Raw genomic sequence first — 17,789 nt, 5'->3', positions numbered from 1 at the left:
ATGGATTGCAACTGGATGCTGCTGCCTGTGTTAGAAGGCTGCAACATTCTAGTGTCAAAATGTAACAAAACAGCACTCGAGCATTCTTTCAATTGTCAGACTGGGCAAAATCCTCTTCAGGTGGAATTAGACCCTTGTGGAACAGGGGAACGAAGAATGATGCCATTGTGGCAGCAGCCCTTCGCCAACAGAGTGGAATTCCAACATGACAGACCTGGGTCAATTCATAAGCGTATGCAGTACAGGTCACGACCTCAGTCCTGGTGGGTCACAAGCTGAGCAGAAGATGCAGTGTCCCCAGCAGGTCACAAGCTGACAGGCCTGGGCATTTTCATATATGCATGCGAATGCTCGTGGGCATGCAGATGCACATGGAAAAAAAGAAGTAAAGCAATAACTCGCCGAACAAGTTCAATGACCTACGGGTCTCATGTGAAGATGTTTTGAGGTTTTTTTTTTTTTTCTACTTGGATTGAAAGCAAATGACCAGATGCATCTCTCTACTTGTTTCAATCTCAAGCTTCCCTTCATGGCATAGTTACAGCAAAAATTCTACTTGCTTTTTCTTCAACCAATACCACTTCACACAATATACAAAACAGGCTCCAAAGACCACTTGTCAGTTATCAAATATGGCATGCATGGGCATTTGAACTACAATTTGTGGACTTTTTCCTCCATCTATCACAGCTGTCCACAAAATATACAACACCCTGTTGTCAGAAAAGAAAAGAAAAGATAGGCATTAGCACATCAAACAGTAAAAGCCATACAAAATTCATTAGAAAATTCAAAACAGCATCTGCATGCATAAATGCAATAACCTCATGCATGTAAGAATATGATACTGCATTCCGTTATGTAAACCTTTGCACAACAAACTTCTATTGAGTAAAATCACATGCATTTCCATTTCATTATGAGGAATGGTTCGTATTCATATCATATTTGAATGTCACTCTCCTAGATTGCACTGAGTTCCATTTTCTTGTTTAGCAAAATGAAAATCCCCTTTTCTTTATGGATGACAAATATTTACCCAAAATCCAGAAGCAGCCAGGAGGCCTGTAGCCAAAAAAACAAAAATAGAAGGAAATTTCTCACTTAAACGAAGAGGAAGGGTCTTGACAACCCTACTCTTCACAAGATGACATACCACCTTATTAGCCTCTCTACATTGATCACATTAGGAGATGTTTAAGCAAGACTATAGGACAGTGATTTCCTCAAAGATGTATGAAAGTCGCCAGGGTCAGATCCATCCCCTGTTTCACTGGTCTATTGTGCTCGGTATTCACAATAGCCCCCAGTTGCGAATAGGATTGGAGACAGATGTCCCTACTCCTTCACAAGAGTCATATTGATGACAGAGAGGTTTTAGTCCTTGTTGGTTGAACCTGTAAAGCAGGAATCGGGGTTGCAGGCATCAGTGAAAGCTCAAAATTTTGGCGATGGGTTGACTTTGAATCACCTAAAATGGGACAAGATATTTGCTGCTGCCAATCAAGATCAGGAGAGGTTGAAAAGGCCAAGCCAGTGACCATGACTGCCTTCCGGCGAGTCCAACTTCATTCCTTCATGGCCCTTCAAGTGTTGGGGAGAACAAGATATTTATTGCTACCAATCAAGATAAGAAGAGAGGTTGAGAAGGCCAATCCAGTGACCCCACACACACACACACACGCACACACACACACACACGCACGCACGCACGCACACACACACACACACACAAACGTGGAAAATGGGCAGATATGAAGAGAAAGAAGCTACTTACAGCCAATGTTTTAAATATCGACGATATCGGACAATATATCCCACGATATATCTTGTATCCCACCTGTGCGATACAAAATGCACAGGTAGTGCCGATATATCCCACATGTTCAAGCCGGTGAGCATTTCCAATTTTCAATCCTTTTTTTTTTTTTTTTTTTTTTAAATGTTAAATCAATGTCAAATGGTTATAAATTCATTGGTTCTTCATGTTTTGCAAGAAAACTCGTGGAGTTGGAGCTTTGATTTGGATATCCATTGGTTCTTCATGTTTTTTTTTTCAAAATTTTACTTCAACCAGCGATCAATGGAGACTAATTTTGGAGTATTTAGGAGTATTTGATGAAATGATCATCACATACACTCTAATTTCGAAATTTGAGTATAGGTGGTCTAATTTGGTGAAAATTGGGAAAAATTCGAAAATTTCCCAATTTCTCCCAAATTGCTTACAATGTTACACTCCATACATGAAATCAAGCATGCATGAGGGCTGATCTACTGATTTGTTAAGTCCTTGTCAATTTTCGAAAAATAAAAATCATTTTTTAATTAAAAATTAACAAAAAAAAAAAATTTCCTTCGAAATTTCCCTTCAACCAGCTGTCAATTGAGACTAATTTCAAAGTATTTAGGAGTGTTTGATGAAATGATCATCACATACACTCTAAATGTTATGCATTCAATTTGAATATAGTTGCTTTAGTTCAGTAAGATCAAACAACGCATAGCTAAGGATCCTATGCAAAGGAAACCTATTATGTGTACTTCTTTTTTGAGATGTTACGATTTAAAAGTGTATTAAGGTCTTTTTTTAACAATCCCTGAAGTATCATTGAAAATTTCAACCATTTTCCTAATGTTTCCCCATGTTTCCCAAAAATTGTGATAAATTACCCGATGCAAATGATATATCCCATGCGATAACTGACATGTATCTGTATCCCAAGGATGCGATACGTAACGCGATACCGATATTTCGAACACTACTTAACAGCTGCTTTTTTAGTGGGAGGAAACTTAGAAGATCAGCCATGTGGTGGAGAAACCTTTTTGGAAGATCACTGAGACGGCAGACACTAGAAATTTTAGAGGTCTCACCATGAAAGGGTTGAAGTGAGGAAGAAGTAACGAGGAAGAGATCTGCCAACATAAGCAGCTACCAGTGTACCGGTTGGATGAAGATAATTCCCTGACTGGGCATTCCAAGAAGGGGAGAAGTCCTAACAACAAACAACCAACAAGATGGTGTAGCCATGTGAGGGGAAGCTGACATGGAAAAGCAATATCATATTTCCATAATGCGGTCCTGTCCAGTGTTTGGAGTATTGGTATCGTTACATGAATCAAAGACTGGGGATACGGAAACAAGCACCGATATCACTGATATTATCTCCCATAACCCAGAGAAATATTGTTGAGGGAAACATTAGGGAAACCTTGTGGAAAAGGTAGAATTTTTCAGTGAAATTCCAGAAGATGTTAAAAGACACATGTCTACACATTTACGAATCAATATGTATATATATATATATATATATAAAGTTTCCATTTAATAGTGCTGCCATGGGTTTGCGAATAGCCCAAACAAGCCTCCACGCACCTTCTACACCCTCTACACCTATCCAAAGTGGTACCAGATGATCTATGCCTAAAAATGCCCTCCGCACCTACAGCAGTACCAAGAAGAATGGTGCTTGCTTGAGAAGATGCCAAGCACTTGGTGCTTATCTTCTTGGTTCCCAAGATTCCATGGAATGAAACTTCTCTCGTCCAATGAGCAGCTGGCGAGTGTTCCTAAGTGCCGAACAATCTTTTACAAGGGAAATCAAGACCCTCATGAACTATTAATACTCCTTCAAGCATTATTTGCTGAGATCTACGTGAATCTCATTAGTTTAAACACTCACTCCCGCTGGGAAAGTGCTACACAGCAGCAAAATTCGGAAGGGAAGCCTCTACACCATGAGCAAACTTCTTGAGAAGCTTTTGTGCTAGGCGTAGACCTATTGCAGCATCTGCACCAGATGTAGAGCACTCCGACAGTCATTGTTTTAGTAACAATAGACACCAAGATAAGAGACCAGTCTTCTTCATATGGCATCAACCTATGCTCAGGCGCAGACCCTCAAAGCACTACACATGAAGGGGCCTGCCACCAGATGACAGGTGCGACCAATATTTTGAAGGTGTCCTTTGCTTCTTCTCTTCATCTCTAGCATATGAAACCTCTGGCAATTTTGGAATGACCATGATCAACGTACACCACAAGGCTACATGGGTTATCTGACTTTGATGTCTCTCAAGATACATGATATTAGTCTATATAACCCAGGCAGCCTTCTAGGCCCCGGGGCAAACTTCTCAAGTCTGATAATAATGAGAATGATGATGGCAATATCTATGACAACTCGCCATCAGCAGTCTAATGTATGGCGATCTTTGTCGCCCCCACTACTTCATCATCTGCCCTGGCTCGGCCCCACTACTGGCCAGCCTAACGGTTTCCTGGTCTTCCAAGAAGTGGACAAAGCACAGGATGCCCTAGTTGGCTTTCTCTCAGTTTTCAGGCTGGGGGTTGCCTGTGAAGCGTCCTATCAATTTCACAAAGGAATTGTGTGGCAATGAGCCCAACTCTCACCACCTTTTCAGACATTTCCACCAATCACTCAGAGGGCCTGACTGTATGATTCAGGTACCTTGAAAGGAGTTTGCACCGAGAAGGAACTAAAGGACCTCTTCCTATTACACTTTTTCCTGCAAAGGTGCTCTCCTCTATTTAGGAGCTTATTCACTGGAACAAGCCCTTACTAGTACATCCTGAAATGGAAAGGCATTACTCTCATGTCGTCAAGGCTAAGAAAGCAGCCCTAACATGAACATAAAGAGGCATGCAAATGCAGTACTGGCTTATATACAGAAGGCAGCGCTGCTCTTCCTTAGAACTGTACACGAGTCGAGTTAGCTCGGTCAGCTCACTCGATTTGACTCGAAAAAGCTCGACTCGGCTTGTCTCAAAGTTGGATTCAGACCAAGTCAAGCTGGTTTTTGGAGCTCGAAAAAATTTCGAGCCGAGTTCGAGCTCGAACCTCAACTCAAACCAACTCGGATCGAATCAGATCGGTGACTCGGTTATTTTGATATGGATGTTGCTCGCTGAGTGTTTGATGAAATGACTCAACGAAGTGTTGGTGAGGAGAGAATGGATATGTGGGGTATTTGATTATGATGCTGCTTGCTGGGTGTTTGATTTTGATGCTGCACGCCGGCTGTTTGATTTTGATGCTGCATACCGGGTGTTTGATGAAATACCTGTAAAGTGTCGTTACTGTTTTGCATTCTATGAGAAATTTAAGAAGCATTCCAGGTGTCTGATGAAATGCCGCACAGGCTCAAACTGGCCCTAGCTACTGACCAAACCAAGCCGAGATGGCTGGACAGGCTCGAGGACCGAGCTGAGCCGAGCTCAAGCTGGGGTTAGCTACTAGCCGAGCCGAGCCGAGCTGTGCCAAGCTCGACTCGGATCGACTTGTGTAAAGCTCTACTCTTCCTACTGTCCTCAAGGAGGCTGCCGCTACAGGTCCTTTCGACCCATTTGCTACCTCCACTTAATATTTTGTGGAGGCTCATGCTGACCACATAGAAAGACTGTTGGCCAAGTTTTGCCAAAGTTAAGGCTCCAAGGACCTATAAATGATCACTCTTTCAAGCTATTACAGGGAGAGCAAGCAATCCTCAATCGACCATCTCATCACTTAGGAGCAAATGGTCTAAGCACAAGGCAATCGGATGGAATGTTACTTGCTCAAGTGCTTTCCTTTCTCCTTGGCTGCCCCCATCTAGGCTTTGGCTTGTTATCTCTCTTCCAGCACAAGCCTTCCAGTCATGGGCAAACAAACCTCCAAGAAGCATGCATCACTCACTTACATCACTATCACACCACAGTGACAGACAACCAGCTTCGGCCTATCACCTAGTATTCAAGCGAGAATATTATCAACTTCGTCTAGCAATGTAGGAACCCACGTTGTCATTGCTAGTCCCTCGGATTTATGAAGCCGCAATGATGGAGGGGTGCATCGCTGCTATAATCTTCAAGCAAAACATGTTTTAATTGGAGGCCTGTCCACCTAACACATTTTGACACCTCCTTGGGGCCCTTCAGAGGCTCCTTGGAGTGTCTTGCGCCATGACATTTTTGGCCACTAACAATCCTCCTGACATCACTGATCTAGACACCCCAATTGAGGCTAAATAGATAAGCCTCTTAACTAGGAAGTAGCTCCCCAATCGGCAGGGGGTATCATCTGATAAGGCCCCTCAATCCAAGTGATGCTTGGGTGCAAGCCCCTGAGAAATCTCAAAAAATATAGGGCAAGGCACCCTTACACAGTGTTCCAAATATCACTATCGCGCTATGTATCGCACCCTTGGGATACAGATACGTATCGGTTATCGCACGGGATATATCGTTTGTATCACGTAATTTATCGCACTTTTTGGGAAACATGGGGAAACATTGGGAAATTTGTTGAATTTTTTAATGAAACTTCAGGGGTTGTTAAACAAGCCCTTGATACACACTTTTAAATCATAACATCTATAATATATATAAAAAAATGTGCACGTAATAAACTTCTTTGTATAGGGTCCTAAGCTATGCAATGTTTAACTGAACTAATGCAACTATATTTAAATTGAATGCATGACATTTATAAATGTATCAAAGACATGAAAATACAACCAATTCATTGAAAAGCAAAAGAAGTAAAAATTGATAAATATACATATTGATGGTGAGGACTGGTTGTAGCCTAGACCCACAGAGTTGTGCGGTGGCTCGTAATCATCATCTCCATCTCGACGGGGCTGGGAATAGTACTTCTGCTCTACAAATTAACAATATTGTGCCTAGGTCATAATAGAGTGGTACCGGTTAAGATACTCCCTGACATAACGCTGGTACCAGTGTTCGAAATATCAGTATCGCTTTACGTATCACATCCTTGGGATACAAATACGTATCGGTTATCGCACGGGATATATCGTTTGTATCAGGTAATTTATCGCACTTTTTGGAAACATGGGGAAACATTGGGAAAATGGTTGAATTTTTCAATAAAACTTTAGGGATTGTTAAAAAGGACCTTAATGCACACTTTTAAATCATAACATCTCAAAAAAGAAGTAAACATAATAGGTTTCTTTTGTATAGGGTCCTAAGCTATGCGTTGTTTGACTGAACTAATGCAACTATATTCAATTGAAGGCATAACATTTAGAGTGTATGTGATGATCATTTCACCAAACACTCCTAAATACTTCTAAATTACTCTCAATTGATAGCTGGTTGAAGGGAAATTTTGAAAAAATAATATTTTATTAAATTTTAATTAAAAATTATTTTAATTTTTCAAATTTTGACAAGAACTTAACAAATCAGTAGATCAACCCTCATACATGCTTGATTTCATGTTTGGCGTGCAGCATTGCAAGCAATTTGGGATAAATTGGGGAAATTTAGAAATTTCCTCAATCTTCCCCAAATCAGACCACCCAAACTCAAATTTTGAAATTAGAGTGTATGTGATGATCATTTCATCAAATGCTCCTAATACTTTGAAATTAGTCTCAATTGACGGCTGGTTGAAGGAAATTTTTGAAAAAAAAATATATGAAGAACATGAAGAACCAATGGATATCGAATCAAAGCTCCAGCTCCATGATTTTTCATGCAAAACATGAAGAACAAATAGATTTGTAACCATTTGACACCGATTTAACATAATTTCAACAAAAAAAGGATCGTAAATTTAAAATGCTCACCGTATCAAACATGTAGGATATATCGACACTACATGTGTGTTTCGTATCGCATAGGTGGGATACAAGAGAATCAATACGCCCATCGTGGGATATATCAGCCGATATCGTCGATATTTACTCATCCTCTCCGAACTGAATCAATACGCCCATCCATGGGTACTGCGTAATCGTCATAGTTTGTAACTGATATGGATCTGGGAAAGGCATATATGAAGCTCCTTGGTATCCATATTGTTGGCCATATCCATACCGCTGCTCATATCCCTACCCATATGCAGAAGTAAACTCCTAACCATGGTTGAAAATTGATGTGTCGTAACTGTTGGAGTCACTCGCCGTATATCCACTAGGTCTATATCCATGCTCATACTGTGGCACAGAACTCAAGCTACTCTCCTGTGTTTGTGATCCAGATTCATATTGTGGCCTATAACTCGAGCTCCCCTCCCTCGTCCGTGATCCAAATCTAGAGCCACCTCGTCTGTCACGAACGCTTGTGTCCCTCGTGCATTTTGCCAGCAGCTCCTCCTCAAAATCTAAAAGTTTCTGACTCTTCTTTTTCCACAGTAGCTTTTGATGTGTATGTCTTATTGTAAATAAGACAAGGTCGTGGTTCTCTTGGACGAGAACCATGGTCAGGGTCCTGCGTGGAATGATCGAAATTCTCCTCCCCGGTGAAAGGGCTAAGAGGCCTCTTATCCTGACTCCCCCCTGCGCCGGCACCATCCCCGTCGCCATCATCATCATCATCCTTACTGTCATCAGAGTCATCGTCGCCCTTATCGCCGCCATCACCATCACCGGACCCATTCCCTGCATCACTCTCTAACTCAGTCTCGGTATTAGACAATGTCTCCCCGCCACGTGTCCCGCGTGATAGTGATTGTCGCAGGCTGCCCTCCGGACTCCTCGTCAATGGGTCGAATGCCTCATTAGGAGACCTCTGTTGCTCCACATGTGCGTCAACATCAATCCCTTGTGTCTCTGCTTCCGCCGCAACATGTGGCTCTGGTCGCCTATCCGAAGTATCCAAATCATCTGACATAACCCACTGGTAAACTGAGTCATCCTCCTCATCCTCAACATATGCATGCTATCCGACCGTCATCAAGTTCAATGGGTCTTCATGCACTTTTCTTCTTCCTTCCACTTGGAGCAGCCTCTCTCGTAACTTCATATTGTAGTGACAATACTCTAGCTTCTGAAGCCTCTCATACCCTAGTCTATTACGTTTGTGTGGATGAGGGAAAATGTACTCCAATTCCTCTCATAGGGTGACGAGGACACCGTCTGTGCAAGCACACGGACAGTCATTCGTTGTAAAACCTCTCAGTCAGTCCCGTACATACACGGACAGTCAGTCGTTGTAAAACCTCTCAGCCAGTCCCGTACATAGATTACCATTCGCCTGCATATCATAAAATTCTTTCATTATTTTAGATTTTCCAGAATAATATGAAATTTATGTTTACCGCAGTAACTCACATGCCATCATAGTGTTTGACTTCACCGCAGGGTGGCACCCAAACATCCCAATCGCGTCGCGGAATCTAACAATCTATTGATGGCATATAGCAGCCAGGATAAGTATTAAGATGAAGGTAAGAGAATGTAAGAGCAGAACATATTTACCTCACTACCAAAGGTGCCTTTCCCCATACAGTCGGGTAATAAATGATCGTACACTTCATGTACAACCCTCTTTGATGAATTATCTTCGTAGAGTTTTTGTCTGTAGTGGTATTTGGGATTCAGGAAATACACTGAAAACCAACATCTATACATCAATACAACCCTCATTTATTATTGCATATAGAAAAAATCCATATAAGTACTTACCAGCCTAATGCAGTGGGTGAGAAAGCGTCATTTCCCAACGGTCGTCTATTATTGCATGCACCCACTTACATGCATTGGGAGCTTTAGGGCCTGTTTGATTTTGAGGGAATAGGGAAATACCCTTGAAAAGGGTCGTCATTACCTTTTCCTCTGTTTGAATTTTCAAGTGCATTTTCTTCTCGAAAATTGGTCCGAAAAAGCTGACCTACATTTGTGGACCCCACTGTGATGTGCATGACATATCCATACCGTCCATCTGTTTTATCAGAAGATTTTAAGGCCTAAGTCCAAAATTGAGACAAATGCAATGCTCAAGTGGCCCATATCACAGGAAACAATGGCCTTAACATCTGCCATTAAAAGTTTTTTTTTAATTGGGCCCACATTAATGTTTATATATCATCTAACCTATTCATGAGGTCATAAAAACATTGATAAGGGGTAAACACAAATATCAGCCTCAGCCAAAACTTCTACGGGCCACATAAATTTTTATATGGCAAGCATTCAATTTCCATTGTTTCTTATGGTGTGGTCCACTGGAGCTTTGGATCTGCCTCATTTTTGGGTTCATGGACTAAATCAGGCTGACATATAGGATGAACGGTGTTGATACATCACTGTGGGCCCTATATTCATTAGGCAGCCATCCTCGAATTTAACGCCAAAAAGCTAACCGTCAGTGCAGGCGCAGGAAATGATGGGGTAATTCCCTGGTAAGTAATTATTACTTATTTACCCGGTAATTACCATTTCCTTCAAAAATCAAACAGGCCCTTAGCCATGATGGCCTCTTTCATCAACTGTATGGACGAATATAGCGACCCCATCGACGGATTTGTCTCATTGTCCATCATCCTCAACACCACATAAATGGGCTCTAGAATACTCACTACATTACGCACGTGATTCCAAAATGTATTTCTCAGCACCTGCTCCTCGATTCTCTAGGTTACTTTCGTCAACCTCTTTTTCCATTCTTCGTAATCATGAGAGGCGAAAAGCTCTCGTAACCCCTATCTGTGTTTGAGGGGGCTAATTAAGGTGATATAATTTGTAGCAATCGCGTCCCCCCGAGGTGCACTATATCCACACCACACTTCTCGCGCATCGCAGCTAATAACCAGGTGTGGTTGTATATGAAGTTTGTGATGAATCGTGCATCAGTAATTACGATATTCACCGACGACCTATCCCCGATCGCCTCCAGCATAAGATCGATGCAATGGACTACGCAAGGGGTCCAATACATATGATACTTGTTCTGAATATCCTTCCCCACCTTGACAAATGCATTCCCAATGTCCGTAACAAACTGCACAATGTTTCTCCTCCCAACATCTTGCATGACATTGTGCATTAGTTTGTAAATGTAGTTAGAATCTTCGATCTTATTATTCGCATCTACAAACTTTAGGAACACTGCCCATCCCCTGCAATATACCATAAAATTTATGACCGACATCTTCGTCGGTCCAGTCCAACCGTCACACATGACAGTGCAGCCGTACACCTCCTATAACTACTTATACGAATCGACGTATGTCTTCATCTCTACACGTTCATCATCCAAATATTTCCCCATGATCTCAAAGGGCATGGGTGACTGCACACCCTCACCCCCACATTGTACTTCACTTATCATATTTTTAAAGTGCGGGCTTGCTGCGACATTCGTGGGGATTTAATTGTATATAAAAAACTTCGTTATAAACTTTCCAACTTTCTTCCTCGCATCCCCTCCACTAAACATGTCATTTATTTTCTTTTGTATCCCTCCTGCCTCTTTGTACATCCTCGGATTTGAAAATAGATCCGGCACCCGCATACTACTACTCCTGCCCATGCCCTATAATCCTCCCCACCTACTACCATCCCCTCCCCCACCCCTAACACTCACACCTGCTCCACTACCCCCTGCCACACTCCCCCCTGCTCCACTCCCCCCACCACGCTCATGGATAAACCCCTCAAATCTAGGCCTACTCGTGTCCCACCTCCAATCCTGATCTCTCTCCCACTAATCCAGCATGGACTCTCGAACTACGCATCAATATTCGGGATCATCATCACCTTCGAGATCCACTACATCCTCCTCACCTAAATATGGTGGCCACCCCAACTCCTCCCTAATCTCCCTCTCCCGTGCATGTCGTTCATCTTTTGCCTTCACATTTTTTTAAATATGGCCCTCATCTCTTTTCGCACATCCTGTGAGCACTTAGGGCAATCCACAACATTGCGATACCCTCTCGCTAAATGCTCCTTCGAGCGGGTTACCCCACCACTCCTCGATACATGGCCACATACGTTACAAATACTCCCGAATGGTTTATCAGGAGTGGGCCGGCCGTACCCCCACCCTATATCAAGTTGTCTCCCTCTTCTTCCCAACATATTTTTTCTGTAAAAGAATATTATGTTAATACTTGTTAGGGCCCACCTTGGTGCATGTGATGTATATCCATGCCACCCATCCATTTTGTCAGATTATTTTAAGGAATGGTCCAAAAAATGAGAATTATCCAAATCTCAAGTGGAACACACGGTAGGGATTTATAGTGGCCCCCATAAAGTTTTTAATTGTGGGGATTTAATCACTATTCTTTTTGGGAGTATGGCCCACGTAATATTTGGATATGACTCATTTTTAGGCTCATGTGGACCACATCGAAATGGCAATTTAGTTCATCCAAATGCGACCACTTTCTGTGGGGCCCACTTACATTATTATTGTTTTGATTTATTTATTAATTATATATTTGAAGATGGAAAAAAAGGCTCACGTATGCATACTCATCATTCGGGCTTGCGATGAACATACAATGTCCCGAAAGTCATGCGGGTCCACTCATCAGTTGGGCCACACATGTGAGAACGATAGATGATTAAAAAAAGAAACAAAACAATCAACACACGATTATTAAAAAAAAAAAAAAAAAGACCAACGTTCCATATTCAGCATACACGTGGCCAAAGAGATGTGGAATCGCCTGATCTCTCTACCATAGATTGCTCTCGGTGAGCCCCATCTAATAAACAGCCTGGATCTTGCTCATGTATGGCACATCTCCTCCATGGCCTTAACCATAGATTTGATGTTTTCATTTCAATTATCAATAGTGAAATATTCACATACTGTGCAATGGCGCGCTGCACCATAAAAGATCACCTAAGGTGAAAACCCAGATGGCCCACTCATCAAACCATCAAAACCAATGAACAGCCACGATCCAACTCAGATTGGGCACGTGTGGTCCCACCACTAATCAGTATATTGATCTCATTTTCGCCCCAAATGATGTTTATGGTGTGGCCCACCTTACAAAGTTAACATGTTTCATTGGTGGTTATCAAGTAATTAAAAATAAAGTGAAAGAAATAGAGAACTCACATTTTAATGGTAAGAATCATTGTCCCACTGCCATTTGTCGTGTGGTCCACTTGAGATTTGGATATGACTCATTTTTGGGCTCATGATCTAAAATGATCTCGCCAAATAGATGAGCGGGGTGGATACAACAAATACATCATTGTGTGGCCCATTTAACTTTCATCTCCTTTAAATCATCCGTACCACTCGGAGCTCAAGGGGTGAATGTGTGGTAGACCAGCCAGTCATGTCATAGGCTCTGTGGGTCCACCTTGATATATATATATATATATATATATATATATAGAATCCAGGCCATCCATCTATTTTTTTATATCCTTTAAGCATATTATTCCAAAAATTAAGCGGATCCAAATCTTTGGTGGACCGCACCAAAAAAACTAATAAGCAGATCCATGTCATTGAATGGTAAGTGTTCATTAACATTGATGTGGTGTGGTCCATCTTAGATTTTAATGTGATTAATTTTTGGTATGACATGATAAAATTGGCTATAAAAAAGAATGGATGGAGTGGATCTACTACATGTCATCATTGTGGACCCTACATTAAGCATAACACCCACTGAATTGTTTACTCATATAGCACCAAATCCACCACCTTAATTTACATTGTACTTAGTAAACTCTGTGTGGTCCATCGTGATTTATATATTTTATACACTCCTATCCATTTTAGTAGATAATTTTATTACTTGAGCTCAAAATTGAAGCACATCCAAAGCTCAAATGGACCACACCATGAGAAACAATGTGAATTGAACATATACCTTTAAAAAATTCTTGAGGGCCACGTAAGTTTTGGATGAAGCTTATATTTATGTTTTCCTTTCATCCCTATTTCTTTGATCTTATGAACAGTTTGGATGATAGAAAAGCACCACAGTGGCGCCTGACAAGGTTTCAACGGTTGAAATCATTATTCCCACTGTTTCATATAGTATGGTCCACTGGTGCTTTGGATATGCTTCAATTTTGGGCTCAACCCATTAAATGAGTTGTAAAAATGGTTGGACGGCGTGGATAAACCACATACATTCACGGTGGGCCCCACGAAGTTTTCTCACCGAGGTAAATGAGGCCCTGTTTCAAACGTGGATTAACTACTGACAGGACGGTGCTCAAGTGATGTCACCAAGTTCTATGGGTCCCACCATGATGTATTCTTTGTATCCACACCGTCCATCCATTTTGAGAGATCATTATAGGGCATGACCCAAAGAATGAGTCAGATCCAGAGCTTGAGTGGACCCCACCACAGAAAACAGTGGAGAGTGATGCCTACCATTAAAAACTTCCAAGGGCCACGAGTTTTTGATCAAGATGATATTTGTGTTTTCCCTTATTTAAAATATTTTTTAACTTATCAACAGGTTGGATCTCAAAAAAACATCATAGTGGACCTTAGGAAGGTTTCAACGGTGGGCGTCACTCTCTCCACTTTTTTCTGTGGTGGGGTCCACTACAGATTTAGATCTGCCTCATTGTCTGTGTCATGCGCTAAAATAATCTTTCCAAATGAATGGACGGTGTGGATATGACACATACATTATTGTGGGACCCACAGAACTTGGTGACGTCACTTCAGTAGCAAGTCTCATTACTCAGTAGCTAATCCGCGTCCCTCCATTTCAAACGCAATGCAGCCCCTTTCGAAATGCAAGGTCACAAGGGTTCTGGAAGTGAGGGTTCGGAGACGGTTCCGGAAGTGAGGGTTTCAGAAGGAAGAGGGTTCCTCAATCACGGTCAATCCGGCCCGATTTATCGTCGGAATCTCCGAGAAATCCCCACATCTTCTCATTCGAAGAAAATAAAGAGGAAAATCGGCAAAGAAAGGGAAATCGTAATTACCTCTGTCAATTGATGGAATGGCCCACCTCCGATCACGCAATCTTCAGTACAGCCACAGGTACTCTCCAATTTTTCCTCTCCTTTTTTTTCTATTTTTTTTTTTAATGGTAAACACGCAACCCCTTTTTATCATCGTTGTGGGTTGTTGGCTACAGTGGACTCATGAGTCCTCTGCAATCAACCCGAGTCTGTCAACAAATCTGAGAAAAACGGACGAGCAATCAACACCCGTGAGTGCATCGTGAGGATATCATTGATATTGCATGATATCGGCCGATATATCGCACGATATCTGAATTTGAGGTATTTTTTAAACTTCCGATGGATATCTTGGGGGCTTCGTATTGCCTTTAAGTGATAACGATAGTATCGATATTACAAACACTGCCCTTACAGGACAACCAACCTCTCCACGAAGCCCCTCTGGTTGTCTATGACATGTTGGCACATTTCAAAAGCATTCATACCAAGTTGAGCATATACAATTAGAGGTGGGCATCAAGTCGAGTCGGATAGGATTAGGTCCAACTCAACTCGATCAGATTTTTCCAAGAACCTGACCCGAACTCGATTCGATCCGGGACCGAGTCCAGTAGGGCTGACTCGATCCGATCCGAATCCTTGCTGGCCTGACCCGAACCGAGTCCGACTTTGTCAGGGAAACTGAGTCGGATCGAGTTGAGTCTGTCCGGTCGATTCAGATTGGGCTGAGTCAAGCCAAGTCGGAGACTCTTGTGCTAGGAAAGAAACGGGAGGGAAATCGAGAGAGAGAGGGAGAGAGGAGGAGAGAAAGGAGATGAGGGTAATCGAGAGAGAGAGAAGAAGAGAAAGGAGGAGAGAAAGAAGGGCCTCGTGCGGCGCCGCTCGGGTAGGGATGGGTCAGGATTCGTCGTTCGGATAAAAGAGGGGTAAAAGTAAAAGTTTTTTTTTTAAAAAAAAAATTTATTATTTATACTACCCAACCGGATCGGATCGAATTGGCTACTGACCCAAACTTGACTCGATGTGTGGTCGGATCTGAGAAAGAAGAAGAGAGGAGAGAAAGAAGGAACTCGGGCGGCGCCGCTAGGGTAGGGATGGGTTAGGGTTCATCGTTCGGGTAAAAGTAAAAGTTAATATATGTATATATAGACACACACACACACACACACACTACTCGACCGGATCGGATCGGATCGAATTAGCTACCGACCCGAACTCGACTCGATGTGCGGTCGGATCTGAGTGGGTCTACTCGATCCAACCTAATCTTAGCTTTCAGTTCGGGTCGGATCGAATCCGACTGGTTCGAACTAGTCGGTTCGACTCAGATCCTACCTAGCTCTGTATACGATGCCTTGCAGTTATCTCAATCTTATCGTTAGGCACTAGTGTAGCCCTCTTGGATGAGAACACCTGAGAGGTATTTCTAGCCGAGCTATAATAAGATGCCAAAGACCATAATGAGTGCCACAACAAACAAGCACTCGCTGAGACGTTGAACGCGGCCAAATGCATAGCAACTATTACATTCAAATAAGGACATGATGCTAGGAAATATGGAGAATAAAAGGCTCCTTCTCACTAGCTACACACGCAATTTCTAGATCAATCGAGTTATGCTAGAGAGTGGCTCCACAGCTAATCTCATACCACTGAAGACCCTAAAGCAACTGAGCTATGAGCTCACTCACCTACATACCAGTAACCTCATGATACAAGGCTTCAACCAAGATGGTCAGCACTCTATAGGGGGATGGTCAGCACTCTATAGGGGCAATCATCATCCTTGAGATAGGTGAGCCAATGACCAAGGTTCAGGTCATAGACAAAGTTACCACCAATAACTTGCTCCTCAACTGCCTTGGGATGCATCACCACGGCACCATCCCTCAACACTTCAACAATGCTTAAGTACTGTGTAAATGGCATCCAAAAGATGGTAATTGCTGATACAAGACCATATACAATTGCAGAATCATATCACACAGATGCTCGCTATTACGACAAATACGCTTCTATAGATGAAGAGGCAGTTAGGCGCCCACCCCTCCTAGAATTCCAAGGCCCAATATCAAGGTCATCATTAACAAGAAGAAGACTGATGGACCCAACACTTCCAAGATTGGAGAGGTAGCCATCAAGGCTAAGGCCAAAGATCCTTTGAATTCTTTTGTTAAGGTGATCGTCAATTCAAGGCTTGAACATTAGAAGAAATTACAAACCCATGACTATCCATGATTCTCATGTATTGACATGGATTTGAGTTGAAAATCTAAAGGTTTGGGGGTTAAAATTGGGGGAAAACCAAAATTTCCCCATTTTCTCTTTGAAAATAACTGAGGGCACAAATTTTAGTATGTTGATGAGAGTTGGCCAATCTATCAATTTATGTAAATTTTTTATTTTTCGGAAATTATTTTTAATTATTTAAAATTTTAATAATTAATTAAAATTTTTGATTTATTTGAAAAGAAAAAAATTTCAACTACCCTTCTTAGATATCTATTTTGTTTTATTTCTTTATTTCTTTTTTATGGTTAGATGTTGACGATTGATGGGGTCCATTTCTCGAGAAATATATTACATTTTCAATTTTTTAAATATAATAAATAAATTTGTTATTAAAAAGAATATTTTTCACTTAAAATTTTTTTTTTGTTATGGATGTTGGTTGTATGATGTATATATGTGTGGATGGGGTGCAATTTTTGAGGGATGAATGCATGTTATGTGTAATGTATGCATAATGCATGTATGTGTGCATAGACGGATGGATCATGGATGGATGGATGCAGACATACACGGTATGTATGCATGGATGGATGGATGGTTGTCTTTGTGTATTATATACGCATATTGCATGCATGGATGGATAATGGACATATGTTTGAATGTATGTATGGATTGATGGATGGACATGTATGGATTTATGCATGTATTATTAACGTATGCATGAATAGATGGACCACGTATGTGTGTGCGCATGTATGTCCACATGGATGGATGTCAGTACATATGGATGTATTTATTAACAAATGCATGTGTGGATGGATAGACATATGGGTGAATGCATGCATACGTGTATGTATGTATATATGCATGCATGAATGCATAGATGGATG

At 41.6% G+C, this 17,789-nt stretch overlaps 1 protein-coding gene across 2 annotated transcripts in view; it reads right to left on the bottom strand.

Moving 5' to 3' along the window:
* Positions 1-428: 428 nt before the first annotated feature.
* Positions 429-17,789, bottom strand: part of LOC131219014 (uncharacterized) — a 48,854-nt gene continuing 31,493 nt past the window's right edge. For both annotated transcript variants that reach the window (XR_009157952.1, XM_058213974.1), the window contains exon 6: positions 429-713. Coding sequence is in view for 1 of the 2 variants with exons in the window: in XM_058213974.1 (XP_058069957.1) it covers positions 685-713 (29 nt within the window). In the remaining variant the exon portion in view is untranslated. The remainder of the gene's footprint in view (positions 714-17,789) is intronic.

The sequence above is a fragment of the Magnolia sinica genome, chromosome 11 (genome assembly GCF_029962835.1).
Source record: "Magnolia sinica isolate HGM2019 chromosome 11, MsV1, whole genome shotgun sequence".
Classification (NCBI taxonomy): domain Eukaryota; kingdom Viridiplantae; phylum Streptophyta; class Magnoliopsida; order Magnoliales; family Magnoliaceae; genus Magnolia; species Magnolia sinica.
Note: the sequence above shows the minus strand (reverse complement) of the source record. Positions and strands in the feature narration are given on the sequence as shown.